Source organism: Chanodichthys erythropterus, chromosome 3, assembly GCF_024489055.1.
Source record: "Chanodichthys erythropterus isolate Z2021 chromosome 3, ASM2448905v1, whole genome shotgun sequence".
Taxonomy (NCBI): Eukaryota; Metazoa; Chordata; class Actinopteri; order Cypriniformes; family Xenocyprididae; genus Chanodichthys; species Chanodichthys erythropterus.
In genome coordinates, this window is record NC_090223.1 from 48,818,474 (window position 1) to 48,845,517 (window position 27,044).

Genomic DNA, 27,044 nt, shown 5'->3' on the forward strand with positions numbered 1-27,044 from the left:
TGGACACCGACACTGATACTGACTTTAGTCAGATACATAGTTTTAAAAAAGTCACTTAAGTATTATATAGATGTTAACGGGCTGAGATTACTAGATTAGAGTTTAGAGCTATTTATTTATTAATTTATTTGTTTATTTTCAATTACTCCCTGTTTCAGCAAATCAGCGTCAGTGTGGGTCTGTGCGTCATCCAGAAGAGCACGCAAGCTTTCCTTTCACGCTGTGCATCACAGACTTGACCTCTACAAACAGGGGTGTTTTGTGACTGAACTCATTTATATGCACATTTAGATGACTTCTGTCAGCTTTTCTCCAACTATGAGCTACTATGCAGTAACGCAAGATTTTTATAATATGCAAACTGCCTAAGAGGCCAAATTAGTGTTGTGGATTGTCAAATACAGAATTTGAAAGAAAAAAAAATATGCCCACTATCTCATTACAAATAATTCTGAGCCTCATCGTTATCTGTGTATTTTTTTCTTCGTGAAAAATATTTTTCTGAGTTATCATAATAAAAGAAATCAAATAAAGTTTAACCGTTTTGAATGTGCATCTACCGTAAACCGATCTGAGCTGTCGCAATATACAGTCGTAGTGGCCATGACAACCAGCAACAACAACACACGTGAGGGAGCAATGGCGACCGCCAGTGATGATCGTGCTGCTGCGGAGGTTTTAAAATCTCTGGCTCGCCATTTAAACTGTTTAAACGAGGACAACAAAAGCGCGAGAAGACGAGCTCTAGAAACGGTGAAGAGAGAAACGGTCGAGCAGCGTTTGTCCAGCGCGGCGCTGCAGGAGCTTTTCGCCGGTTTGCTGAAGGCGCTGCTGAAATGTCTGTCAGATCCTGCGGAGACATGCCGAGACACTGCTATTCAGATCATCACAGGGTTTATCAGATCTGTCCCCAAACCTGAAGACTCTCTGCCCTATCTCATGCCCGCCCTGGCGCAGAGGCTCGGAGGGAAGGAGATCCTGGAGCCGGCGGAGGAGCTCAGGCTGGCTCTGATGGAGATGCTGTCTCTGGTGGTGGAGGTGTGCGGCAGGCAGCTGGCCCCCTACCTGGATGACATGATGAAGATCCTGCAGAGAACCATCACAGACCCCTTCCCTGAAGTCAAGAAAGAGAGCTGTAAATGCACCATCAGTTTTGCACAGTGTGTTCCTGGTAAGTGGACTTCCTCAAACTGTTGATGTGCTTCAAAAGACTGCTGAGATACAGTGTTATATTATGCGTAAATACACTTTCACAGGTCATTTGTATCTGTAACTGGCCTTGGGTATGTTGTTGGTTGTCATGGTAACATGGCTAGACTGATGCCTTGTATGTGTAAACAATGATGAGCCAAAACATTATGACCAGTCACAGGTGAAGCAAATATTGTTGATCATCTCCTAATAAGGGATCATATTAAAGGGTTAGTTCACCCAAAAAATTAAATTCAGTCATTAATTACTCACCTTCATGTTGTTCCACAACCGTAAGACCTTTGTTCATCTTCAGAAGACAAGTTAAGATATTTTAGTTGAAATCCGATGGCTCCGTGAGGTCTCCTGAAGAAGTGTTTTTGCCATCACTATATAAGTCATTTTTTTTTTCTTTTGGCGCACCAAAAATATTCTCGCTGCTTTATAATATTAATATTGAACCACTGTACTCACATGAACTGATTTAAATATGTTTTTAGTACATCAATGGATCTTGAGAGAGGAAATCAACAACATTGGATTTCAACAAAAATATCTTAATTTGTGTTCTGAAGATTAACGAAGGTCTTACGGGTGTGAAACGACATGAGGGTGAGGAACAAATGACAGAATTTTCATTTTTGGGTGAACTAACCCTTTAAGGGTAGATGGTAAGCAAGCAATTAGTTCTTGTAATCAACGTGTTGGATGCAGGAATAAAGATCTGAACGACTTTGACAAGGGCCAAATTGTTATGGCAAGGTGAATTGATTAGAGTATCTCTGAACCGGTAAGGCTTGTGAGTTGCTCCCGGTCAGCAGTGGTGAGAATTTACCAACAGTGGTTCGAGGAGAGACAAACCACAAACTGGAGACAGGGTGTTGGACGATGGATGCCCAATGCTTATCGATGCATTAGGCAATGAAGGCCCATCTGGATCGAGCCAACAGAAGGTCTACCGTGGCACAAGTCACACACACAATTTTAATGATGGTTAATCAGAGTGTCTAGGATGACCCCTGTCCACTGTCGAAAGCGCCTACAATGGGCAAGTTAGCGTCGGAACTGGACCTTGGAGCAGTGGAAGAAAGTCGCCTCACTTGCCTGGCCTAATCAGTCCCGTTTTCTTTCACATCTCCTGGATGGCGGTGTTCGTGTGCGGGAAGTGATGGCATCAGGATACACTGTGGGATGACGACAAGCCGGTGGAGGGAGTGTGATTTTCTGGGCAAACCTTGGGTCCAGCCATTCATGTTTGTGGATGCATTTGGCAAATGTTAAGGCTCTTTCACCAAAAGTGATATAAATAAGCCTCAGGCTGAAAGAAATGCATATTCAAACCTGTACAGTAGAGGGCGCAGCTCAAACAAACCTTTCAGTTGTGCTGCCATTTTGGATTAAAGAAGAATAGGAGACAGGAGAAGAAGTAAATGAGTAAATGGCTGCGTCCGAAAACCTAGGTAGCTGTCTTGCTGCCTCGCTGTCTTATAAGAGAATGACTTGTACGGCAGCATTTGTGCATGAAGGCACCTCACGAAATTGATTTCGGACAAACTTCTGAGGCAGCGTAACAGTTTAATGATCTACAGCAATATAGCGCAAGCTTTGGTGAGAACTAAACAAATATTTAATTACTACAGTAGTAATTTCTCGATAGAAATCATATCAAAATTGAAATATGTTGGTCAAAATCGTACATATATACACAAACTGAGCAGCAAACGCAACTTTCGGACGCTATCTTTATTTTTCTAGCTCAACTGTCACAGAATGGAAAGCACAGGATTGTGGGATATCAAAGGCAGCTAAGGATACATCTATGCTTCCTTCAAAAATCGATCTGAGGAAGGTGTCTCATGAGACAGGAAGTGAAGCTAACATTGGATTCGAACGTGCCTTGATGCCTTACTACCTTGAAATGTGTCCTCAGAAGGCAGCATTTTCCAGTTTTCGGACGAAGCCAATGAGACATATCGCCCTCCGAAAGGGCACTTAGGAGTGAAAACAATCATGGCCGCCATATTGAAGGGTCGTTCCAAACTGAAGTGCTCAAAACTGGCCACTTCAAAGGGCCCTTCTGAATGAAGGATGACACTTCGGGCACCCATGATCCTTTGCACAGGGAAGTTGTTTGACGTCACAGAATGGGTACAGGAGGCTCAGAGTTCGATTTTTACCTATAAATGTATGTATAGTTTTTTTTCTATACTACTGTAATATTTAAACGAGTTACATTTGGTACATTATTATGGACAAATTACATTGTAGCTACTTCAACAAAAATACTTAACAGCTCCCTTTATCAGTCCATTCAAATGTTTCAAATACATAGACACAATATACATTATATTTAATGTAAAAGACTGGCAGTAACTGTTTAATGCATATTAATAAAGAGCCTAGTGGAAAAAAGATGAAGGTGCCTCCACGTCTCATTAAGATGACGCAGAAGTGCGTTCCAAAAAAATAGTTTTTTTGACCCCTACACCCTTTATCTTTTCGAAGCTCTCACTCCGGAGGGTAAACCCTTTAAAGGGATTAGGGCATAGGGATGAGCCCTTCTGAATGGAACGCAGGATTAGTCTAGAACTGGTCTGGATAGAATAACCGTCATGTTCACACTGTGCACACAACACCTCTGTACTCCTGATTTCTCCCAAAATGATGACAGGAGATCTGTCAGTCAATAAATCGGAAAACAAAGTAACTTGCATTACTTATTTGAAAAAGTAACTCAGATATTTTGTTGTAAATTTGGAAGTAATGCATTACTTTACTAGTTACTTGAAAAAAGTAATCTGATTACATAAATCGGATTACTTGTAATGTGCTACCCCCAACACCATTCATGACAATGGTGTTCCCCGGTGGAAGTGGCCTCTTTCAGCAGGATAATGCACCCTGCCACATGCAGGTATGGTTTGAGGAACTGCTGAGCAGTGTTGGGGGTAACGCATTACAAGTGAGTTACATAATCAGATTACTTTTTCAAGTAACGAGCAAAGTAACTCATTACTTTTAAAATTACAACAAAATATCTGAGTTTCTCTTTCAAAGTAATACCGCGAGTTACTTTGTTTTCCCATTTATTGACTGACAGCTCTCCTGTCATCATGTTGAGAGAAATCAGTCATCTGTTGTGTGTGCTGTCTAAACATGATGATGATTATGTATAATGCTCATCTCACAAAAACAGATTCAGTATTCCTCAAAATGAATAAAAACTGAAATGTGAAATACGCGAACCTGCAATAATTACATGTTAAATAAAACAAATATACTTTATGTATTAAATCTCACTTTATTAAGCAATATCTTTGCTGCAAAGATCTAATTCAACCATAATAATAAGCAAAAATGACTTCTATAAACTTTTTTTTATTGCTGAACTAAGAGTGTTGAACTTTCTTCTTCTGCAATCCAGAACGGCTTTCCCCAACACTGATGATGAAGTGTTCAAGGTGTTGCTCTGGCCTCCAAATTCCCCTGATCTCAATCCATTTGATCAAAGTTCAAATATCTTCAGAGGTCTTGTAGAGTCCATACCTCTGCGGCTTTGCACTGTTTTGGCAGCATACGGAGGACCAACAGCATATTAGGCAGGTGGTCATAATGTTTTGCCTCATCTGTGTATATACGCAACACATCTAAGGCCAGTTTGCCATTTATCTCCTGTATAATGAATCTTAACAGTCATATTTCTCAACCTTATGCATATACACTGTATCTCAACTGTCTATATCAGGGATGGCCAATCCTGAAGATCTACCTTCCTCCAAAGTTCAGCTCCAAACCTCATCAAGCACAAATGAACCAGCTCATTAAGATCTTCATATATCAGTTAGACAATCACAGACACCGTGGGGATAGTAATGTGCAAGTTTCTGTCTATCTTTGCCCAGATCATTTTCACCTGCAGGCTGAGAGTCTTCTGAAGCCTCTGTTGCTGACTATTTCTCACCAGCATTCCCAAGTGAGAGTTTCTGCCACACAGGCCACTGGCGCGGTCATTCGGCACAGTGCAGGCAAAAATGTAGATGACGTCTTATCCCACTTGGCTCAGAGATTGTTTGACGACTCACCGCGGGTAAGCTGGCAGCACTTAGGGTTGTTTGACTGAAAACATTCTTGATCGATGAGTTATTTAAAAAATGTGACTTGTTTTTGATATCGTTCCAGGAAATTCTTCTGCTAAATATGAAATATAATTCCTTTTTTACATGGCACAGATGTTATGTATTCCACAAGGGAATGATTTATTGTTGTGCTGATGTGTTCAGGTGAGGAAGGCCGTTACCGTAGTCGTAGGTGATTGGCTTCTCCACCTGCCAGACAGATATTCCTACTTCCACAAGCTCATCCCGCTGCTTCTGAGCAGTCTCAGTGATGAGATCCCTGAAATCAGGTGAAAACAAATGCACAGTCATGGAAAACCTTGAAATAAGATGTTTTCCAAGGCTCAAAATGTCATGAATACTAGTAAAATTCAGTCACATCCATAGGCACATTGAAGGATTTATTCAGTAAATGTGTTTCCGTCATAGTTCATGCGTTTGTCTTCTTATTAGATAAAAATGAGCCACTTAAATTAAGGACATAATTTTTTTTATGCACATTTTTAGAATTTATGAGCATCTTGGTGATTCCATATGCAATTTTTAAGCAATATCCCAAAATGTGCATAAAAATAGGTGGATGGGAGCATAGCTAATTATGTATACTACTAAGGCTGCATTTATTTGATCAAAATACAGTACAACAGTAGTATTGTGAAATATTACAATTTAAAATAATTGCTTTCTATTTGAATATATTCTTGTAATTTTACCATTAATGACCTCAAACTTTTGAGCGGTAGTGTACCTGTCTTCTTGTCTATCTCTTTAGTCCTTTCCTCTAAAGAATGAAAATTTTGTGATTTTAAATGAATTTATCCAGGTCTCTTGCTGAGGACCTTTGGAAACAAGTAGGATCTCAGTGGGAAAAGGAAAATGCGGATGATCTGAAGGATAAGATGGACTTTCTGTTGTCTGCACCTGCCCTTTACACATGTGGAGGTGAGACTGACTAATAACAGAATGACCTTCTTTCCTAAAATTCATGTTATCGATACTAAATGCATCACATTAGATATGAAATCTCCAGATTATTCCCTAAAATGACATTTGACAGTCTTTGATGCTCAGTTATCTTGTCTTAGAATAAAGCCCCTTCTAGAGTGAAGATCACAGTAACCCACTAGTAATTAATGAAGTGTTACCAAATACATCAAAAGGAATTACTGTACAAAACTGTACAAAAACCTCAAAAGTTTACAATGACTCCAGTAGTTACTAGAGAGTTATCATGTTTCTCACTTTAGAATACTGAGCCAAATAATTAGTAATTCTTTCTGAAGGATTTGGTAATACTTCAGTCATTACTACTAGTGGGTTTACCATGACCTTTACTTTAGAATTAATTATACATTATGCATTATTCACATTAATTATGAATCTGTATATAGTAGTTCTTAGTAGTCCTCTGGGAGGTGTGAAACCGTAACAGCAGTTACTGATTAGCTAATAGCGAACTACCACCTTCAACTGAGAACTATTACTTACAAATTCATTAATCAGAGTTTATTGTTAGTTAATAGTAATTACTAAAGTGTTAATAATGTATTAATCATTTGTTCCTGTGTAGTTATTTATTAATGAAGGATCAGTATTCTAAAGTGTTACCAAACAGTGTTTTCCCCTTTTTTTCTTGGACAGGAGAGCGTCCCGGGCTGGGCTGCAGGGAGCTGGTGGTGAGGAATCTGTCTAAGCTGCTTCCTGCGTTGGGCCGGGACATTGGCGACTGGTTAGTGCAGACGCGAGTGAAGACGGCCCAGCTGCTGCGGGTTCTACTGCTGCATGCTGAAGATCACTGTACACAACACCTGCAGTCCCTGCTCACAGTGCTGTACCATGCCTGTGCGGACCCTGAGCCTGAAGTCAGAACACCGGTAACAGGGCAACCAATCAGGATCATCTTTTAGAATGTTGATTTAATGAGGCCACTTAAAGGGATTGTTCACCCAAAAATGAAAATTTGATGTTTATCTGCTTACCCCTAGTGCATCCAAGATGTAGGTGACTTTTTTTCTTCAGTCGAACGCAAATTATGATTTTTAACTGCAACCGCTGCCGTCTGTCAGTCAAACAATAGCAGTGATTGGGAACTTCAACTATAACAGTAAATAAAACTTGCTTAGACAAATCAAAATTAAAACCTGCGGCTCGTGACGACACATTAATGTCCTAAAAGACGAAACAATATTTATATAATTTTTTACCTCTAATACACCACTATGTCCAACTTCGTTCAGCTTCCGGCTAGTGAGGTCTGATCGCGCTCTGACAACGGAAGTGATGTCTCGCGCTCATTGAAGTATATGGGCGAGACATCACTTCCGTCACCAGAACGCGTTTTTTGACCTCACTAACAGGAAGCTGAATGAAGTTGGACATAGTGGTGTATTAGAGGTAAAAAATGATATAAATGCTGTTCGGTTTCTCGCACAAACCGATCGTTTCGTCTTTTAGGACATTAATGTGTCGTCACGAGCCGCAGGGTTTAATTTTGATTTGTCTAAGCAAGTTTTATTTACTGTTATAGTTGAAGTTCCCAATCACTGCTATTGTTTGACTGACAGACGGCAGCAGTTGCAGTTAAAAATCATAATTTGCGTTCGAGTGAAGAAAAAAAGTCATCTACATCTTGGATGCCCTGGGGGTAAGCAGATAAACTTCACATTTTCATTTTTGGGTGAACTATCCCTTTAACATTTCTCAGTGCAGTGGTTTTACAAACATGTTTCAGAACCTCCTAAATAAAAAGGCATCTACTGTCTATCTATCTATCTGTCTGCCTGTCTATCTAGCTGTCTGTCTGTCAGTCTGTCTGATTATCTGCCTGTCTATCTAGCTGTCTGTCTATCTGTCTGGCTGGCTGTCTCACTGTTTGGTTGGTTGTCTGTCTGTCTGTCTATTTGTCTGTCTGGCTGGCTGGCTGTCTGTCTCGCTGTCTGTCTGGCTGGCTGGCTGTCTGGCTGTCTCGTTGCCTGTCTGTCTGCCTGTCTGTCTAGCTGTCTGTCTATCTGGCTGGCTGTCTCACGTCTAGCTGTCTGTCTATCTGTCTGTCTGGCTGGGTGTTTCACTATCTGTCTGTCTGTCTGTCTGGCTGTCTTGTTGTCTGTCTGTCTGTCTGCCTGTCTGTCTAGCTGGCTGGCTGGCTGTCTCACTGTTTGGCTGTCTGTCTAGCTGTCTCACTGTCTGGCTGTCTAGCTGTCTGTCTGTCTGTCTGTCTAGCTGTCTGTCTGACTGACTATCTGCCTGTCTGTCTAGTTTTCTGGCTGGCTGTCTCACTGTTTGGCTGTCTGTCTAGCTGTCTCACTGTCTGACTGTCTAGCTGTCTGTCTGGCTCGCTGTTTTGTTGTCTGTCTGTCTGACTATCTGCCTGTCTGTCTAGCTGTCTGTCTATCTGGCTGGCTGGCTGTCTCACGTCTAGCTGTCTGTCTATCTGTCTGGGTGTCTCACTGTCTGTCTGTCTGTCTGTCTAGTTGTCTGTCTGGCTGGCTGTCTGTCTCGCTGTCTGTCTGTCTGTCTAGCTGTCTGTCTGTCTGTCTGGCTATCTGGCTGGCTGGCTGGCTGTCTCACTGTCTGTCTGTCTGTCTTGCTGTCTGTCTGCCTGTCTGTCTGTCTAGCTGTCTGTCTGCCTGTATGTCTGTCTGTCTAGCTGCCTGTCTGTCTGTCTGTCTGCCTGCCTGTCTGTCTAGCTGTCTGGCTGTCTGTCTGGCTATCTGACTGGCTGTCTCACTGTCTGTCTATCTGTCTTGCTGTCTGTCTGCCTGTCTGTCTGTCTAACTGTCTCACTGTCTCACTGTCTGTCTGTCTGTCTGTCTATCTGTCTGGCTGTCTTGTCTGTCTGTCTGTCTGTCTGCCTGTCTGTCTGTCTGTCTGTCTGACTGGCTATCTGCCTGTCTGTCTGTCTGTCTGACTGGCTATCTGCCTGTCTGTCTAGCTGTCTGTATATCTGGCTGGCTGGCTGTCTCACGTCTAGCTGTCTGTCTGTCTATCCTTCTGTCTGACTGGGTGTCTGTCTGTCTGTCTGACTGACTATCTGCCTGTCTGTCTAGCTGTCTGGCTGGCTGTCTCACTGTTTGGCTGTCTGTCTAGCTGTCTCACTGTCTGGCTGTCTAGCTGTCTGTCTGTCTGTCTGGCTGGCTGTCTGTCTGGCTGTCTGTCTGGCTGTCTCGTTGTCTGTCTATCTGGCTGGCTGGCTGTCTCACGTCTAGCTGTCTGTCTGTCTGGGTGTCTGTCTGTCTGCCTGCCTGCCTGCCTGTCTAGCTGTCTGGCTGGCTGTCTCACTGTTTGGCTGTCTGTCTGATTGACTATCTGCCTGTCTGTCTGACTATCTGCCTGTCTGTCTGATTGACTATCTGCCTGTCTGTCTAGCTGTCTGTATATCTGGCTGTCTCACGTCTAGCTGTCTGTCTGGCTGTCTGTCTGGCTGTCTGTCTTGTTGTCTGTCTGACTATCTGCCTGTCTGTCTAGCTGTCTGGCTGTCTCACTGTTTGGCTGTCTATCGGTCTGTCTCACTGTCTGGCTGTCTGTCTATCTGTCTGTCTGTCTGGCTGTCTCACTGTCTGCCTGTCTGTCTAGCTGTCTGGCTGGCCATCTCTGTCCATCCATATATCCAGTTTTATTTTATTTTTACACTACTTTCTTTTATTTCAACTTCAAGCAAAGACTTAAGTGTGTTTTAGTAGATTGTTTGAACATTGATAATCTCATTTTATGAGATGTCTATATAAATCTTTTTTATTATTATTTCAATGGCTTCCTGTACACTCTCTTTGACAGTGTTTGGAGTCAGCAAAGCTCTTGGGAGCATTTGTCAGTCCAGAGGTCTACCTCAAGTTGCTGTTACCTCACGTTGAAGACTCCACTTCCTGCTCGTCTTCTGCTCCCTGGACTCCTCTCATGGTTCTGGGGGCCATATTAAGAGGGAGTTCAAGGGAGGTGCTACGACCCCACCTGTTAAAAATTGGAAACATGCTCGCACAACCTGAAGTCTGTCAGGGGTCCCAGCAGGTAAGAGTCAGTGACATTTCTGACTTCTACCTGCTCTTGAGTGCAAAGTTGTCAATTTTAGTTGTTTTACTGAGAATTCATCACATTTGTTGTGCAGTTATGCAGCCAACCAATAACATTAGGGCATTAAACAGTAGAAATGACCACTACCAACAGTACAGCCACTTGGTGACGTCCAGTGATAAAATCTGTGTATGTGCAAACCTTTTCATGGCAGCAGTTTTACAAAATCATGTCACACACTTTTTTCTTCCTGTTTTACATTAAAACAACTGTTTTTAACTCTTATTGGCTAGTTTAATTTTAGACTTAAGCGTTTCAAATGTAGTTTTCCTAAGGAATGTGTTTTATTACATATTTCCAGCCCCTCAAACACGCACACACACACACACATATTCATGTTGCAGATGTGTTAGAACATATCTCTGTCAGACCGAGTGGAAAAATCCCACCCAGACCCAAGAGTCTGGCCCTGGTTTCCTCTCAACCCACATTTGGTTCACTTTGATATCCAAAATAACGCTCTATTTTTTGAGTCCACCATCACATCTGAGCCAAGTCACCACCCCTGAGGGCTTTGCAGAAATTCTTTCTGTAAAGTAATTAAAAGTACTAAAAGAAAAATGACTAATTTTGCCCTGACCCCCACTTGTGTCCACCACAATCCTGCATACTTTGGTCCAGCTGTCCATGTTTCATCTCAGAATTCATGCCAGAATCTCACAAAGTTTTCCTTCCGTTAAATATTGTGGCCTCAAAAGCATTGGCTGGGAGATGGTGACACACAGTAAAGACATGGTTCATCACAGATGTTGCAGGACCTCTGACTGTCCCATAGAGATGACTGAGACAAAAAAGGGAGGCGAGACAGTGGTTTTTGTCAGCTTTAGGGAAGGAAATGGCAAATTATCCTGTTTTTAATACCACAGTAGCTAATACAATGACTGCCTGGAAATTGAGAGGGGGGAGAGGGAATGAATATTAGTCTGACTGTGAATGTGTTATACAAAAATACAGTATCTCTGTTCAGAAATTTAGTGAGCTGCCTACCTAGATGGCATTTTAAAGCATCATAGCATAATTTTGTTGCCTTTTAAGAAGCATGAATTAATCTAATGCTGTGTCCTTCACTGTGAATGCAATCCCAAAAAGTACTGTAATGAACTCTGATTAATCTTAAGATGACAGATAAGAAAAATGTTGGGATCAGTATTTATTTATTTGTTTATTTAAAAAAAAGAGAAATGAATACTTTTATTTAGCAAGGATGCATTAAAGGGGACCTATTATGCAAAATTCACTTTTATAAAGTGTTTGAACACCAATATGTGTCCGCAGTGTGTGTAAACAACTAGCCTATAATGGTAAAAATCCTCTCTCTATTTTTTTCATAATTCCCATAAATCAGAAGCAGCCTCTTCAAACGAGCTGATTCGGATTCTCCCCTGCAATTACGTCATTGTACCGGTGATGATCTGCCCAGAGTCCGTTATTTCTGTATCCTCGCTATAGCAGCTGGAGTTTAACAATGTCTGCGCCAAAGAGGCATTACAAATGTTGTGATTTGGGATGTACCAATGGACATAAGAATCTCCATAGACTCCCGCCATCTGATTCACTGAGGACATTGTGGTTCAGTTTCATTTTCGAAGGAAACTTCCCAAAGAAAGTAGGTCTATGTAGTCTTGTACATATTTGTGCCAATCAGTATGTTCAACACTAGATTTTCACAAAGGTTGATTCTGAAAGATGGGTCAGTACCAACACTTCATGCTCAAATTTCATTTCCAGAGCTCATGCTGCCCTCACGTGCTATCGGGATTATCGTAAACGAGTTTTTCAGTTAAAAATTGCACATGAACGCCCTTTCTGACATTTTTGGAGAGTGAGATTGTCCTGTTTTGTTGTTGCTGGTATGCCGGAGCATGAGTTCTTCTCCGCCCTCTTCTGGAAAGGGGGCCGGGAGCAGCAGCTCATTTGCATTTAAATGGACATACACAAACCGTTATAATAAAGGATCTGTGGGGTATTTTTAGCTAAAACTTTCACATACAAACTCTGGAGACACCAGAGACTTTTATTACATCTTGTAAAATGAAGTAATAATAGGTCTCTTATAAATTGATTAAAAGTGACGGTAAAGATATATAATGAATGGATCATGTAACACTGAAGACTGGAGTAATGATGCTGAAAATTCAGCTTTGATCACAGAAATAAATTACATTTTAAAAAATATTCAAATACAAATAATATTTCACAATATTACTGTTTTTACTGTATTTTTGATTAAATTAATTCAACCTTGGTGACTTAAAAAACATTTTAAAAACTTACCCACCACACTTTTTTTGAACAGTAGTGTAAAATTATATTTCATTCAATGCTGAAAAGAGTTGATTATAAGTACTTTGATCTAATCAAAAATGGAATATTTTAGAATTTTTATTTTTTTCCAATCTTTGACAATTTTATCTTATTACAGTATCACTTTTTTAGCTCCACAACATAAGTCAGAAACAATGCGTTGACAGACAAGACAGAGCAGGTTACTCTTTAATTTGTCGTGACAGATCAGCGGCTCAGTTCAAGTGGCTAGTGAAGTGATCATCTCTTCCTACTAGTTCATTTATAGCATCAAATAAACATGAATGAACATCAGAAGGTATGTTGTTTCAATAGCGGAAAGACGTCAGACTCAATACACACCATTTTTCAAGTTCAAGTCCACTTACGTTAATCTGCTAACTCCCCTGACTGCTTTGTCGGACAAAATGGCGGATTCTGCGTTATGATTGGTTAGATTGCCTATCAATCAAACTCCTGGCGAATGGTCAATTGTGAGGATGTCATGAGGCCCAAAGTCAGTTCAATGTTGATTCAGTTCAGTAACAGTGTTGATGTTGCAAAATTTGTCAATTATGAAACCAAGTTGATTCAACTAAAGCTGCTATGCAGAAACCATGCAGCTCAATTAATTTAATAATATTACTGAATATTAAGCCTCCTTAAAGACTACAATAACGCTGTTTAGTTTCAGTAAATGGTCTGTGTGAACTGAGGGGTTTTGTGTTGAGTGAATTTTAGAATATGTCTATAATAATGCATCAAACCCTTTTACTTCAAAGAGCAAGAAGAATCCTGTTTTTGGTGTCATGAGCCACAGTCTGTGGAGTAGCAGTGAAACCCTCTGTTGAGTGAACAGAGGCAGATGCTCTGATCTTTCCTGTACACTGCAGCTTTGAAGTCCGCCTGCTCTTTGATGTAGTTGTTGTCAGAGCACTTTCAACTGTCTGTTTTCCAAAACCATCGGAATAAAGTACAGTGTAGGAACAAGGCAAGGAAATAATACGCCTGCAGTCCTCTTTTGAGGACATGTTAGATGTTGTGGGACTTAAACAGAAGATGTGCACTTGTGTAATGTGTTATGAATTGGATTTGTGATGCCTGTAGGACATGGAAAACAGAAGCACCAGCTTTCCGTGTTTTGTTTTTGGTGTTGCTATGGGACTACAAGCAGGAATATAAATCTAAACTGTCTTAAGGAAGGTCAACATAAAATTTCAGATCTATATTAGAGAATATACATGCATGCATACCTGCCGGCTCATGTCATAGCTGACAGCTGTGGCCTGCTCACCTCTGTCCTGAAAAAAGACGAGCTGGAGACAGGGTGGGACGAGACATGCTTCTGCTGAGGGGCCGTTGTGGAGACAGGAGCACATTTATGGACAAGAAGAGCCAGACAGTCATGAATGGCACAGAGTGTTGGTTAGGACGATCAGTTTAAAACAGTTGTCAGACCTGTCAATCACTCCTCTGACAGCCCTAGGCGTGAACTAGAGCACATGCTTCTGTTTTACAAGTGTAAGTTCGATCTGGAAATCTGCTCATAAAGTGACATCTTTAAAATGAGTCTTTTATTACATTACATAATGGAAAAAAAAAAAGTGTATATATATAATTTCAAAACTCCCTACCATGAACTAACAGTACCTACTAAAAATATTATTTTATAATGATTTTTATTTAATTGTTTTTTTGTTTTTTGTTTTTTTTTACCTGTGCATAACTCGGTCTGCTCACTGACATTTTCATTTAATTCTTTTTAATTTAATTTATTTTATTCTATTTAATTTTTTTCCTGTGCGTAACCCTGTCTGCTGTTTTGTTTTGTTTTGTTTTTTATTTATACCTGTGCATGACCATATCTGCTTAATAATATTTATTTTTATTTTATTTGTCCATAATCCTTTCTGCTATTTTATTGTATAATATTTTTATTTAACTTTATTTATTTTACCAGTGCATAACCCTGCCTACTTAATATCTATCTATCTAAATGCCACCTAGCATAATGTTACATTACATATGTAAGAAAGTTTTTTATGATTAAATAAGGTTTTCTTCTTCCTTGTAATAAGAGCTTTGTATTAATTCTGATGTGCAATATATGCTTATTCAACAAAAAGAATACATATTAGTTATTACTTATTTACGTTTATTATTTGTATGTGGGTGCACTTGAATAACTATATTTCGTTGTACAGCTGTACAGTGACAATAAAGATTTCTATTCTATCTATCTATCTATCTATCTATCTATCTATCTATCTATCTATCTATCTATCTATCTATCTATCTATCTATCTATCTATCTATCTATCTATCTATCTATCTATCTATCTATCTATCTATCTATCTATCTATCTATCTATCTATCTATCTATCTATCTATCTATCTATCTATCTATCTATCTATTATTTTACTTGTCCATAACCCTGTCTGCAATTGTTTTTATTTTGTTTTGTGTTTTGTTTTGTTTTGTTTTGTTTTATTTTTGTTTTTACCTGTGCATTCATAACCCATTCTAGCTCTATTTTATCTTTGCATAACCCTGTCTACCTCATATTTTATTTTTTTAGCTGTACATAAACCTGTGTACTTCATTTTATTGTATTTTATCATTTTTTTATATGCGCATAACCCTGTCTACCTTTAGTTTTAGTTTTTTCTTTTACATACATAAGTACATACATAAATCATATTCTTGTCCTGAATGTAAGTAAAAAGAGAAAGTCATAATTCTTTGTAGTTCTTTTCAGTTTTGCCTTCTAAAATTAGTAGTAAAAGTGTCCCACACTCACACACTTCCTGTAGGCCAGTGAAAACACCTGCAGGTTAATCATCCTGCCCCTGTTAATGACAGAAACGCTGAGTGGAGGAAACGGTGTCATGATCCTCTTGTTGCTGTGAATGTGACACTTTGTCTAGACATGTGATCACTGCATGGAAATAGACACAAGGTTGGGTTTTAAGGGTGGGTAAAAATGCAGTGGGGTAGGAAAATAACAGTGACTGATGGAAAGAAAAGCTCATCGTGTGTTTTGGACTGCTTTATGAGGTCAGAGAGTTAAAATGTGTGTTTTAGTGTCCTTAATTGGCATGACAAAAACTCTTAATTTGTCATAGCAGTATGAAACAGGTCATATACACAACAAATATAGCAACAATTAAATTAAATTAAATTAAAATTAAATAATAGTCCAGAGTAAAATTAGAAATTAAACTGTAAAGCAAAAACAAAGAAATAAATGACATAATTAACATTAAACAAAAAGTATTAAAAGTGCAGATGTAAAATGTTTGCATGTTTCATTTTTTGTTTCTCAGGCGCTGTATCTGGATCAGTTGTTGGTGTGTGTGGATGCTGTGTTGTGTGTGTGTCAGGTGGACTGTGACGTCATCAGTCTGCAGCTGCTGAAGGTTCTGGTGTCAGTTCAGAGTCTTGCCTCACAGCAGGAACTGCACAACAAGGTAAAACCCACATGTACGCCATTTCCCATACATAAATTCAGCTTTAAACATTAGATATGACTGATCTAATTTCATTATATTCAACATACTGCAAGGTCTTAAGAAAGTTGCCTACTGATTTCCAAAATCTTCTTGCATGTCCTAAGGTTTTTGGCTTGAGTTGCGTGCCCCTAAACATCATGTTAAAGAAGTTGCAATAGTCTTTTGTTCCCTATTGTGGTGTATTTCTGAATAAAACTGCTTCTCGAACAAGAAAAACTGTAGGCCGGGGCTTGATTTTACCATGGGGAATTGATTGGATGGTTGTGGTTTGCTATTGGTGGATCTCATGTGAGTGACAGGTTGCCCCGCCCTCACACCAGTAAACACATCATCAGAGAAGAGAAGAGATGAGCTGCAAGAGGGAGGGGGAGTTATTTTGATTAAACATTATGAGGGCTTGAATTTTAAAACATAATGATGTTCACTGATATATTCCAATATTTCACAATAACACAATATTCCATTAAAAAAAAAAAAAATTCATGGTGACATTAAAAACATGAAATGTAATTCGCTGGTGGTCACTTTATATGAGTCACTATGCAATATTATTTACAGTTTAGTTCACAGTAGTAGATGGATGGACAGTAGATGAAATAATTGAAGATTATTCTCTATCTTTCTCAGGCAGAAGAATCATTGAGGAGTTTGTGTGAGGCACAGGGTCTCAGTGGAGCGTGTGACTTGTACCGACAGCACATGGCAGATCTGCTGCAGTGGCTGTCTGACTCGCATCACACCTGGACCAGTTACTCCATTCAGAAAACACAGCTGGAGATCATCGCCATGCAGTCCGGTGAGTGTGTGTTTCATTTGCAGCTGGGCCACATTCTTTGTAGATGCACACAATCTAAGAACTGAACTCATTAAAGAAAGAAAGAAATAACGTCCCTCGGAATCTTCACTTTAAGGGTTAGTTCACTTTCAAATGAAAATCACCCCAAGCTTTACTCACCCTGAAGCTATCCTATGTGTGTATGACTTTCTTCTTTCTGATGAACACAATCTGAGAAATATTAATAAATATCCTGACGCATCCGAGCTTTATAATGGCAGTGAACAGGAGTCACAAGTATGAGCTGAAGAAAGTGTCTCCATCCACATCCATCCATCATAAACATACTCCACATGGCTCCGGGGGGTTAATAAAGGCCTTCTGAAGTGAAGCGATGTGTTTTTGTCAGAAAAATATCCATATTTAACAAGTTATGAAGTAATATATCTAGCTTTCATCAGACTGCCTTCCATATTCAAGTTACGAAGAAAGTGTAAACTGGCGTTGCGTCAGTTGTTGAATAGGGAAGCCGTAGGATGTAACATAAGCTTTTTAAACTGCTAGAGTTTTGCACTTTCTTCGTAATTTGAATACAGAGGGCGGTTTGGCGGAAACTAGATATTTTCTTTACACAAACGCATCACTTCAGAAGGTCTTTTATTAACCCCCCAGAGCCGCATGGAGTACAAGTTTATGATGGATGGATGTGGATGGAAGCACTTTCTTCAGCTCATACTCGTGACCCCTGTTCACTGCCATTATAAAGCTTGGATGTGTCACGATATTTATTAGCATATCTCAGATTGTGTTCATCAGAAAGAAGAAAGTCATATACACCTACAGTAGGATGGCTTGAGGCTAATTTTCATTTGAAAGTGAACTAATCCTTTAATAATTCACTAAATTTGTGTTATTTGTAGGGATGCATCAAAATGAAAATTCTGGGCGGAAACTGAAAATTAAGGACGCAAAAACAAAATAAATCAAGAAATTAAGAATTAAATATAATCCAACTTATTTAATAAAGAACACTCAAATAGCTAAAACTGAGTTTGCAAACGTTTAAATTGCACATAAGTTATATCAACTTTTTAATAACAGAATTGTTTCTGCTCCAGTTTGTTGGTGAAATATAAGCATTTAAATGACAATAAACTCTGTAATAGTCTGTCATAAAAAAAAAAGTTTATTCAAATGTGCATTAAATATTGAAGACATCATTAACAGGTTAAGTAAATAATATAATGAATAATACTTTTTTTATAGCTAACTAGTGAGTTTATGGACATTGAATAGTTTTCTTGAGGTAAATGTAATGTATAGCCTACAAGCTGTTTTATTTATGTACTTTCTTGGTTGAAACACTGATTGAGCAATTATTACATGAGACAGGATTAATTTCAGTAAGTTGTACTGTATCTTTCAACATGCCTTCTGGTGTTCACCCATGTTTATTTGGTGTTGTAACTAGTAATAAAGGGATGTGAGATGATTGGTTTAAGTGTGTTACAACAGTCTGTCACACCATATTAAAAGATGCCAAAAATGACATTTATTGTTTGAATTTCATAATAAAATCAACAGAATTTTAAAGACTTTGCTTCATATTAAAAGTAACAAAGCACAAAGCTTTTTGGATGGCAGGTACGCTACAAATGTTTAGTGAAGTTTTGTTTACACATCAACAGAAAACAGCACAGACTAAAAAATGTTATATACTGATTCCAAACATTTTGAATGGTTGTGTAAAATTAAAATAAACTTTAATAAAAGGAAATAATTAATAAAATAAGACACACTATAAATGTGGTAAATATTCTCAAAAAAAAAAAAAAATAATAAATAAATAAAATAACCTAATATTAAAAAAAAATATTAATAAATAAAATAAAATAAAATACCAATATTTTCTTCTTTCATCTTATCATTTGTATGATTTCTTGTAGGTCCAGTGGTGGGCGAGTTTCTTCCAATCCTCTTGCCTCTGTTGAAGAGTTGCGTTGAGCCCAGTCGAGACCCCGAGATGAGACTTCACATCTTCACCATGCTGTCCAAACTACTGCTGGACGCCAGCAACACACTGGACTCACAGGGGTCAGTCTCCTCAGCTTTCATTGTCAATTGCGCTCCCTCTTGTTGCGTGTCCTCAAGCTGGCCACCCGCGTCTTTGAAGGATGGGACGGGCAAACAATATTTTGAATTTGGACTGCAGTACCTATTTCGACCACTAGGTCTTTCCTACATATAGAACCTTTAATGTAGTTATTGTGTATTCTGCATCATAACAGAATATATTAAAGTTCTTGATGAAATACTGTCATACCTGATAGCATTGAAAGATGGAAGACAACTGCAGTGGTTAACTACTCTTGTTATTCTATATATACAGTATCCCACCACTGCTTAAATATGTGCTTAAACATGCATCATTACAATGATTTATGCATTTTAAAAAGATCTTAGGATGGAGATCTTTTGTGATGCCTGATAAGGATCTAAATACTATGTATTCCAAAGACAACCCTTCGTAATTAAAGCAATATAGTAATACATCAGGATAGTCCCCTTCAGATTTGTAGAAAAATCCCCTCTTTTCATGTGGTGTTCACCTCAAATTCCTCTGTTTCATGTAGGTCTTTGATTTGCAAAGTGAAATAAGAGGAGAGTGAAAGGAAAGACACCACACATCTAAATCAAGACGTATCATAGACTTGAAGTTTTGTTCATGCATCAACAGAAAACAGCACAGACTAAAAGATTTTAAATTAAAGAAACCATATCATTCCAGATTAAAATCAAGAAATTAAAATTGTCAATCCACTGTCCACTCAGCTGACATGTTTAACTGCTGTAGCTTATGAAAGAGATGCACAGTCATGTTTGTAACTGTTTAGGCCGAAAATATTTGCATGACAAAAAACTGCATTGCTAAAAGATTTGCAACTTAGTTGTATGCAATATATGTATATAGTGCAAAGAAAGGAATTATATACACTTCTATTTTTTATAAATAAAATTATTAAGTTTTATTTGCCTTATTCATGAATAATTTTTACCATTAACTAAGTTTCCATCCAAAGTTGTGATTTTAACTTGTGTGCAAAATTGGAATTTCACATAAAACATTTGCGAACAAAACAGCATTTCCATCCCATGTGTTCAAGAGAACAGAAATGTCACTTCCTGACAAATTGCCGTAAATTATCTGCAATGCAAATGGAAGTTGCTGCAATCAGGGAAGAAACTGTGGCTCTCTGTGACTTCTGTGATCTCAGAGCGCACAGGCGAAACGCAATAAATGCTGTTATCTTGCATTCGGATGCCTGGTGTTGGTGAACGCAATCGTGTGAAACGCTTCTGTGAGGGAATTAAACCAAATCATTCTAATGACAGACTTTGGCATCAGGAGTCGTGCCGATACGCAACCCACATAAAGATGATAATTCTGCAAATAACTGCAATTGCAGGTTTCGAACAGAGATGGCGACAAAGAGGCAAAACTTATGGACTGCAGCTTTATATTAAAAAAATATCTGTCATAAAGTTTGTCTTAATAATGTGTTGTCTCTCTAGGAGGTTTGGTGAATACATGGAGATGGTCCTTCAGGATTTGTTGTTGCCTAACCTGGTGTGGCGTTCGGGTCGATCTGCCGCGGCTGTCAGGACTGCTGCTCTCAGCTGCCTGTTAGCTGTCCTGCATGGGGCGGCTTTCCCAGCAGAGCGAGTAATAACACACACACACATCAACTCTATCACTACAACAGAGCCGTTAAACATTAAGACCGCATGAAGCAGCATTTTGCTTTTAAATTATGTAGTATGACATATTCATGAGTGAAACTGAATATTCAGTAGGCAATAAAATAAGGTGGTACTACAATATTATTTAAAATAATTAAAATTTTGAAACATGATTTAAAGGGTTAGTTCACCCAAAAATGAAAATAATGTCATTTATTACTCACCCTCATGTCGTTCTACACCCGTAAGACCTTCGTTCATCTTTGGAACGCAAATTAAGATATTTTTATTGAAATCCGATGGCTCAGTGAGGCCTCCATAGGGAGCAATGACATTTCCTCTCTCAAGATCCATTAAGGTACTAAAAACATATTTAAATCAGTTCATGTGAGTACAGTGATTCAATATTAATATTATAAAGCGACGAGAATATTTTTGGTGCGGCAAAAAACAAAATAACGACTTATATAGTGAAGGCTGATTTCAAAACACTGCTTCAGGAAGATTCGGAGCATAAATGAATCAGCGTATCGAATCATGATTCAGATCGCGTGTCAAAAAGCCAAACTGCTGAAATCACGTGACTTTGGCGCTCTGAACTGCGGATTCAACACGCTGATTCATTTATGCTCCGAATCTTCCTGAAGCAGTGTTTTGAAATCGGCCACCACTATATAAGTCGTTATTTACTTTTTAAAGTAAATAATTAAGTAAATTATTTTAAAGTGGAATAATATTTCACAATGTTTTCTATTTTAATGTATTTTAAAATATAATCTATGCCTGTGATGTCAAAGCATCATTACTCCAGCCTACAGTGTCACAAGATCCTTCAGATATCAATCTAATATGATGATTTGCTGCTCAAGAAACATTTCTGATTATTATCAATGTTGAAAACGGTTGTACTGCTTCATATTTTTGTTGAAACCGTGAGCCCTTTCTTCTGGATTCTGTGAATAGAAAGTTCAAAAGAACGGTTTAATTGATCTAGAAATCTTTTGTAACATTGTAAATGTCTTTACTGTCACTTTTGATGAATTTAAAATGTTCTTGCTGAAAGTACTGATTTCTTTCAAAGGAAATCTTACTGACCCCAGTCCACTGAACAGTAGTGTATATGTTTGATTTAGTGATTGATGTCGATGTGTTTCAGGTTTTGTCATTGGAGGAGACTCTGAGAACGCAGCTGATCTCTGCGCTGGAGGAAGACTCTAAACTGGCTCGTCTTCTGGCCTGTAGATCTCTTCTCTCACTGCTGAAACTCACAGCACAACAGCTCAGCCCTGACTCACTCAACAAGATCTATCCAGGTACATACTGGAAAACAATGAAAGAGAAGAGGCCTTATCCAGACCAGAAGGCTGTGAAGGATAGAAGTGCATTGTGTTAAATATCTTTGGTGTAGATTGTTAAATTTTCCAGCAGTTTTATGCATCTTTCCATAATATGGGTTGTGTACATTAGATGTTAAACTGTAGCTGTCAAAGGTCACATGTTGAATGGATTGAAAGGAAATATTGCTCACAGCCATAATTTCATACATCAAATTAAAAAGGGGATCTGCTCTAAGGTCTGTATTTTTATTTGACCTGTGTAAATGGTGAAATAACACTTTATATATATATATATATATATTATGTATATGTGTGTATATATATAATATATATATATATATATATATATATATATATATATATATATATATATATATATATATACAGTGCTCAGTGTAAATGAGTACACCCTCTTTGAAAAGTAACATTTTAAACAATATCTCAATGAACACAAAAACAATTTCCAAAATGTTGACAAGACTAAGTTTAATATAACATCTGTTTAACTTGTAACATGAAAGTAAGGTTGATAAAATAACTTAGATTACACATTTTTCAGTTTTACTTAAATTAGGGTGATGCAAAAATGAGTACACCCCACTGAAAGTCTCTGGAGCAAAGCTAAATTTAAGATTACAAATGTCTAATTTAACAAGAATTCAACCTCAGGTGAGTCTAATTATTCATTACAAAGGTGTCCAGCAGACAATTGACTATAAAAGGGTGTTAAAACCCCTTCCCATTTCATACTGTCAGCAATGGCACCACATGGAAGAGAAATGTCACTAGACCTGAGAAAGAAAATAATTTACACCAGAACGGTGAAGGCGACACGAAGATCAGCAAAGCTTTACTTATCAGTCAGAATATGTAGCAAAAGTGGTACAAAAATGTAAAAAAAGATGAAACTGCACTGTACTTTTCCAACATGACAATGATCCTAAACACACATCTGAGGCCACTTGTTGGATTTCTGAAGAAGAACAGGGTGAAAGTGATTCAGTGGCTCCTGATCTGAACCCAATCGAACACCTTGTTGAGCATCACTCTCCATCCAGCATCCAGTCTCTAAAAGAGCTCATTCTTGAAGAATGAAAAAAGATAGATGTTGCAAAATTTCGCCAACTTGTTCATTCCATGACTTGGTGCTGTCATTAAAAATCATGGAGGCCATACAAAGTACTCGATGTAGTAGTTTTTGTTGTGGGTGTACTCATTTTTTTTTCATTTTGCATCACCCTAATTTGAGTAAAACTGAAAATGTTGTTCTTTAAGTTATATTATTAACCTTACTTTCATGTTATAAGTTAAACAGATGTTATATAATACTTGGTCGTGTCAACATCTTGGAAACATCTTTGTGTTAAAATGCTACTTTTCGAAGGGGGCATACTCATTTACGCTGAGCACTGTATGTATGTATATATATATATATATATTATAATTTATTTAGAAAAATGGATTCCAGATTTCATAAGACTAACTTGGTTACATAAAGCATATCAGTGTTGTTATTGCACACTTTCATGATTCAGTGTCTGTATTTCAGATGTGCCGTGAGGTTGTAGGCGCTTCCATGAGCGTGTCTGTTTGTGTTTCAGAGCTGCTGAAGCGTGTGGATGACAGCAGTGAAGACGTCCGTCTCGAAGCGCTGAAGTCTCTGAGCACATGGTTCTCATCTCTGGGGAAGAACTACGACCCTCACTCGTGCCGCCCACACTTGGAGTTCCTGTTCCAGCAGCTGCTGCTCTACATGGATGACCCTGACGCCAAAGTCCAGGTTTCAGTCCTCGGTAAGGGTGCACGGATACAAACGGCAGCCATCCTTCATTTCTGCTGTAATAATCTGACGTTTTGACTTGAATTGTGACTGATGACAGTTATATTCGTGTCGACACTGTTGTGGTGTAAGATAAATCTCTTCCTGCTGCATAAGGAAGTGATTCAGGCCCATGTTAATGGTGTTGCGTTCATCTACGGTCCACTTCACTGATCTCCCTGTTCTTCACTTCAAAGAGCCTCATTAATCCTGCATTTTTACACTCTATCCATCACACGCTCCTCTGCTACTGGCCTGCCTCCAGCCAGGTCATGGGCTGTCAACACCTTCCCATAATCCTATGTCAGTGTGTCCTAGTGCACACACTAACAGAGTACAGAAACTCTTCTTACCCCCTAATTAAGCTTTAAACCCACAAAGGAAACGTACAAGCAGGGCATAATGCTCATCTGGTTGATATCACAAAATAAGCCTGACAGGGTGATCCTAATGTGAAGTCAATGCATTTGTATTATACAAAAGGGTTTATTCAGTGATAATATTTGGCATCATGTGTACAGCACCACAGACCTGGGGGAAAACACCGTCTGATCTTGTTTTCCTCTTCTTGTCGTTTTGCTCTTAAACGCATCTTGTATTTCAAAGACACCCCAGATGTGATTAATGTCCATTATAACACCAGACTTGCCATATCCCATAATCCGTCATTCCAATGGTTAAGCTTATAATAACAGCACTCTCACAACTGTGCTTCAGTTACTGAGGAAATTCACCCGTTTCTTTACACAAAGAAGACGTTGTTTTCTGGTGCACTTACAAACGTATAAAGCGGCGGATAAAAGTAAATCCTCCGACCAAACAAATCAGGATAAAACCAAATCCCCACAACAAAGACATGACTGCTGAAAGAACATAAATGAGCTTTATGGGCTTTTCTTTGTTCCTAAATGGTGAGCTTTTTTTTTTGGGGGGGGGGAAAGGTAAAACAATGGACACTTTTGCATAATTACACTGCAAAATAATGACATTTATAGAAATGAAAGAAGTGTGTGTGCAACAATAGACCAGTTAATTATGGGCTCAATATCATTATGAACCTGCCATTATGATTGACTACAAAAAATTATATTATATATATTATATACATAGTAGAAATCATGAAATAAAGGAAATAATTGGGAATCGTGTAACAAAAACTAGTAAATTTATCTATTATAACTTTTACGTTTTTCATCAGGGGTTTGTTCTTTTCTTTAATGTCATCCCAGGTGAAAAAAGTACACTTCTATAACGTACTAAAAGTGCTCTATTTTCGCTCACTAATTTTGTACTTAATATACTAAAAAATCTAAGTGTACTCCACTGTGCTATTTCGAGACACCATGAAATATAGATAAAATGTGCTTTTAATATACTATCTCTGTATTTAAAAAATGTATTTAGCTACCACTTGTAGTACACTATGGGTTCAAATGTACTATAAGTCGTATCGAAATATATCTTTTAAGTATATTATAGAAATTTACTTTTTTTTTCACCTGGGATTATGTTGCTGTCTTGCCGCCAGTCAATCGCTACATTGTTGCTGAACATGGATTCGAGTATCGATATATCTTCCCTTCCCAATGAACACAAGAACATGCAGTGATATCAGACCACTTAAAGGTGCCATAGAACATCTTTTTAAAAGATGTAATATAAGTCTAAAGTGTCCCCTAAATGTGTCTGTGAAGTTTCAGCTCAAAATACCCCATAGATTTTTTTTTATTCATTTTTTTAACTGCCTATTTTGGGGCATCATTAAATATGCGCCGATTCAGCGCATGTCCCCTTTAAATCTGGTGCTCCACGCCCACGGAGCTCGCGCTTGCCTTAAACAGCATAAACAAAGTTCACACAGCTAATATAATCCTTAAAATGGATCTTTACAAAGTGTTCGTCATGCAGCATGTCTAATCGTGTAAGTATGGTAGTTATTTGGATGTTTACATTTGATTCTGAATGAGTTTGATAGTGCTCAGTGGCTAAAGCTAAGATTACACACTGTTGGAGAGATTTATAAAGAATGAAGTTGGGTTTATGAATTATACAGACTGCAAGTGTTTAAAAATGAAAATAGCGACGGCTCTTGTCTCCGTGAATACAGTAAGAAACGATGGTAACTTTAACCACATTTAACAGTACATTAGCAACATGCTAACAAAACATTTAGAAAGACAATTTACAAATATCACAAAAAATATCATGTTATCATGAATCATATCATCAGTCGCTGTTGTTATTGCTTGCTTACCTAGTCTGATGATTCAGCTGTGCACAGATCCAGACGTTAATACTGGCTGCCCTTGTCGAATGCATTGAACATGAGCTGGCATATGCAAATATTGGGGTCGTACATATTAATGATCACGACTGTTACGTAACAGTCGGTGTTATGTTGAGATTCGCCTGTTCTTCGGAGGTCTTTTAAACAAATGAGATTTACATAAGAAGGAGGAAACAATGGAGTTTGAGACTCACTGTATGTCATTTCCATGTACTGAACTCTTGTTATTTAACTATGCAGAGGTAAATTAGATTTTTAATTCTAGGGCACCTTTAATACAGATATTTTAATCAAATCTGCAAATGTGTTTAAAGAACCAAATTAGCTAGAGTTCAGTTATCACGATTAGAAGATCTAGCATCTGTCAAATCATCTCAGATGTATTAAACGAGGTACGAAGAACGGACCCCTGGTGCCTGTGAAGCCATGTTCATCAAACCATTCTGTCACAAGTCTTGCTGTGGGTATTAGTCAAATATCCTGCTGATACACGCCACTCCTTTTTTCCTGTCACAGAGGTTCTGAAAGTGGCCAGCGCAGTGGATCGAGGTCTCTTACAGCAGCAAACGGAGGCGGTGAGAGAGAAACAGCGCAGCCCTGAGTACTGTGAGAAACTCCTCCAGCACATCCACTCATTATAACTGAGACATCTGTGACTGTTTCTTTACTGTGTTTTATGCAGATGTAAACAGGCACATTCACAAACTTTGTGAATGGATAACCTTAGCAAGTCCAAAGTGTTTGTAGCTTCAGGTGTGTTCACCAAGGTTGTTTTACAGATTTCAAAATGAACTTTCTTTAAACTAAGTACTTGTTTGAAATGTGCCTTTCTATTTGATATTGAGATCTTTATTGATTTAATTCACATTTTTTATTAAATAAACTTGTTTATTAAACTTGTTTTATTTCACTTTT

At 38.3% G+C, this 27,044-nt stretch overlaps 2 protein-coding genes across 2 annotated transcripts in view; one reads left to right on the forward strand and one right to left on the reverse strand.

The window, feature by feature from the left end:
* prkar1b (protein kinase, cAMP-dependent, regulatory, type I, beta) overlaps positions 1-1,187 on the reverse strand; it is a 75,052-nt gene extending 73,865 nt beyond the window's left edge. Inside the window, exon 1 of the mRNA XM_067376765.1 lies at positions 1,066-1,187. The gene's annotated coding sequence lies outside the window, so the exon portion shown is untranslated. The remainder of the gene's footprint in view (positions 1-1,065) is intronic.
* dnaaf5 (dynein axonemal assembly factor 5) lies at positions 624-26,967 on the forward strand. Its single transcript, XM_067376740.1, has 13 exons — positions 624-1,171; positions 5,094-5,278; positions 5,472-5,596; positions 6,130-6,248; positions 6,948-7,180; positions 10,080-10,310; positions 15,985-16,128; positions 16,798-16,966; positions 18,892-19,039; positions 20,519-20,669; positions 21,843-21,999; positions 23,625-23,816; positions 26,646-26,967. Exons 1-13 carry the CDS (start codon positions 640-642, stop codon positions 26,768-26,770), a joined length of 2,511 nt encoding a protein of 836 aa, XP_067232841.1. The 5' UTR covers positions 624-639; the 3' UTR covers positions 26,771-26,967.
* The last annotated feature ends 77 nt before the right edge of the window (positions 26,968-27,044 follow it).

Bases quoted from the DNA above. Each gene is read 5' to 3' on its own strand.
- dnaaf5 (XM_067376740.1), top strand. From the start codon at position 640: ATGGCGACCGCCAGTGATGATCGTGCTGCTGCGGAGGTTTTAAAATCT. The intron at 10,311-15,984 runs GTAAGAGTCAGT...TTTGTTTCTCAG, and splicing joins TCTGTCAGGGGTCCCAGCAG to GCGCTGTATCTGGATCAGTT. The intron at 16,129-16,797 runs GTAAAACCCACA...TATCTTTCTCAG, and splicing joins AGCAGGAACTGCACAACAAG to GCAGAAGAATCATTGAGGAG.